The following is a 1684-nucleotide window of genomic DNA, read 5'->3' as shown; positions in this document are numbered from 1 at the left end:
GGTCAAGGTTCTTCTCAAGATTCGGAAATCCTGACACTACTGAAAGATTTGAGTCGAAGAATGGAGATTCAAGAAAAGTCAAACACCGCAAGAAACAAACAGATGAGCCAATTGGCTGAGAAGTTGGCCACTGAAGAAAGATGCGAAGAAGCTATCGAGCGACACATTGAAGAACCCGAATCAATAAGGTAGCAGCTCTTCAAATGGTAAGAATGCCAGGTCAACCAAGTAAGTAAGCTTAGGAGTGGAAAAGTTTATGATAATGGGGTAGCTCCACCACCTTTCGTTGAGGGTGTGGTGGAGGACTTTGGAGAAGATGGGAAGAGTGACGTTGAGGTTGAAATTGAACCGAAAAATAAACCAACTAACAAAAATAAAATTGAACCGGTAACTAAAATAGGAACACCAGCCGTCAAGGAGACGGGCTCAATGAGTAAAACCGATCCGTTTCCTCGGGCATTGTTGAATCTTGAGACCTCATCGGCACTTAGAAAGAGGGGCCCACAATAGGAGGAAATGTGGGAAATATTCAAATAGGTTAAAATCAATTTACCCATAATAGATGTAATGAAACAAGTCCCTGCATATGCAAATTATTTAAAAGACTTGTGCACTCAAAAGCGAACTCACAAGTTGCCAAAACAAGTTGACTTAACGGAAAATGTAAGTTCGGTTTTGACGGGTATCCTCCCACCCAAGCTACAAGATCCGGGAACGCCAATTATACACATTCAAGTGAGCGGCTTTGAAATGACAAGTGCGTTGTTAGATCTTGGAGCTGGGGTGAGTATTCTAGTGGGAAGCTTATACCACCAATACGATTTTTGTCCACTTAGAAAAGCTGACACCACCGTGGTGTTGACCGATTTGACTCTTAAGCTTCCTAGGGGAATCGTGACGGATGTGATTGAGATGGTAAAAGATTTTTATTACCCGGTTGACTTCCTTGTTCTATACTACGTGACAATTGACCTGAAACGGCAACGGAACGTGATTCTCGGTTGGCCCTTTTTGGCCACCTCAAATGATTTGATAAACTGTAGAACCGGGGTAGTGGACATGGATTTTGGTAATAAGAATCTTAGGCTTAATGTGTTTTCAAACGTGTCTAACCTTCTGGTGAGTGACGAATGCTTCGCGGCTGAAGTCATTGACGGGTTGAACCCTCACGAAAGTGAGGGAAATGCCACAGAGGAGTGTGCTATTTGTTGCAGGGAAACAGTTAAGCATGCATTGCAATTGCAAGAAGAAGAGGAGGCGGTTGAGTTATATGCTGCAAGTATTGGGAAACCGCCATGGTCTCAGCAGGTAGAGAGGTTGCCCGACATGAGTGATTCTAATTTGAGACCATCATTGGAGAGTCTGCCGGCTGTGGAGTTGAAGGAGCTCCCGAAACACCTCAAGTATGTGTTTTTGGGAGAATGAGAGAATTTACCGGCCATCATCACCTCAAATTAGGAAGAAATCAAGAGAAGGCATTGGTGGGAGTCCTGAAAGAGCACAAGGCGGCTATTGGTTGAACGATAGCAGATTTGAGAGGGATCAGCCCATACATCATTATGCACAAGATCATCACCGATCCCAAGGTAAAACCCTCTCATGATGCACAAAGACGGTTAAATTCAAACATGTGTGAGGTTGTGAAGAAGGAGCTTTTGAAGTGGTTGGATGTGGGCATCATCTT

General features: G+C 43.8%; 1 protein-coding gene across 1 annotated transcript; it reads left to right on the top strand.

The window, feature by feature from the left end:
* The first annotated feature begins 567 nt into the window (after window positions 1-567).
* On the top strand, window positions 568-1425 carry LOC143533944 (uncharacterized). The gene has a single exon (XM_077028564.1). It carries the CDS (start codon window positions 568-570, stop codon window positions 1423-1425), a length of 858 nt encoding a protein of 285 aa, XP_076884679.1.
* Window positions 1426-1684: the final 259 nt, after the last annotated feature.

Source organism: Bidens hawaiensis, unplaced genomic scaffold (assembly GCF_021521415.1).
Source record: "Bidens hawaiensis isolate Kalapana, Puna unplaced genomic scaffold, B.hawaiensis_p1.1 tig00009958_1, whole genome shotgun sequence".
Classification (NCBI taxonomy): domain Eukaryota; kingdom Viridiplantae; phylum Streptophyta; class Magnoliopsida; order Asterales; family Asteraceae; genus Bidens; species Bidens hawaiensis.
Note: the sequence above shows the minus strand (reverse complement) of the source record. Positions and strands in the feature narration are given on the sequence as shown.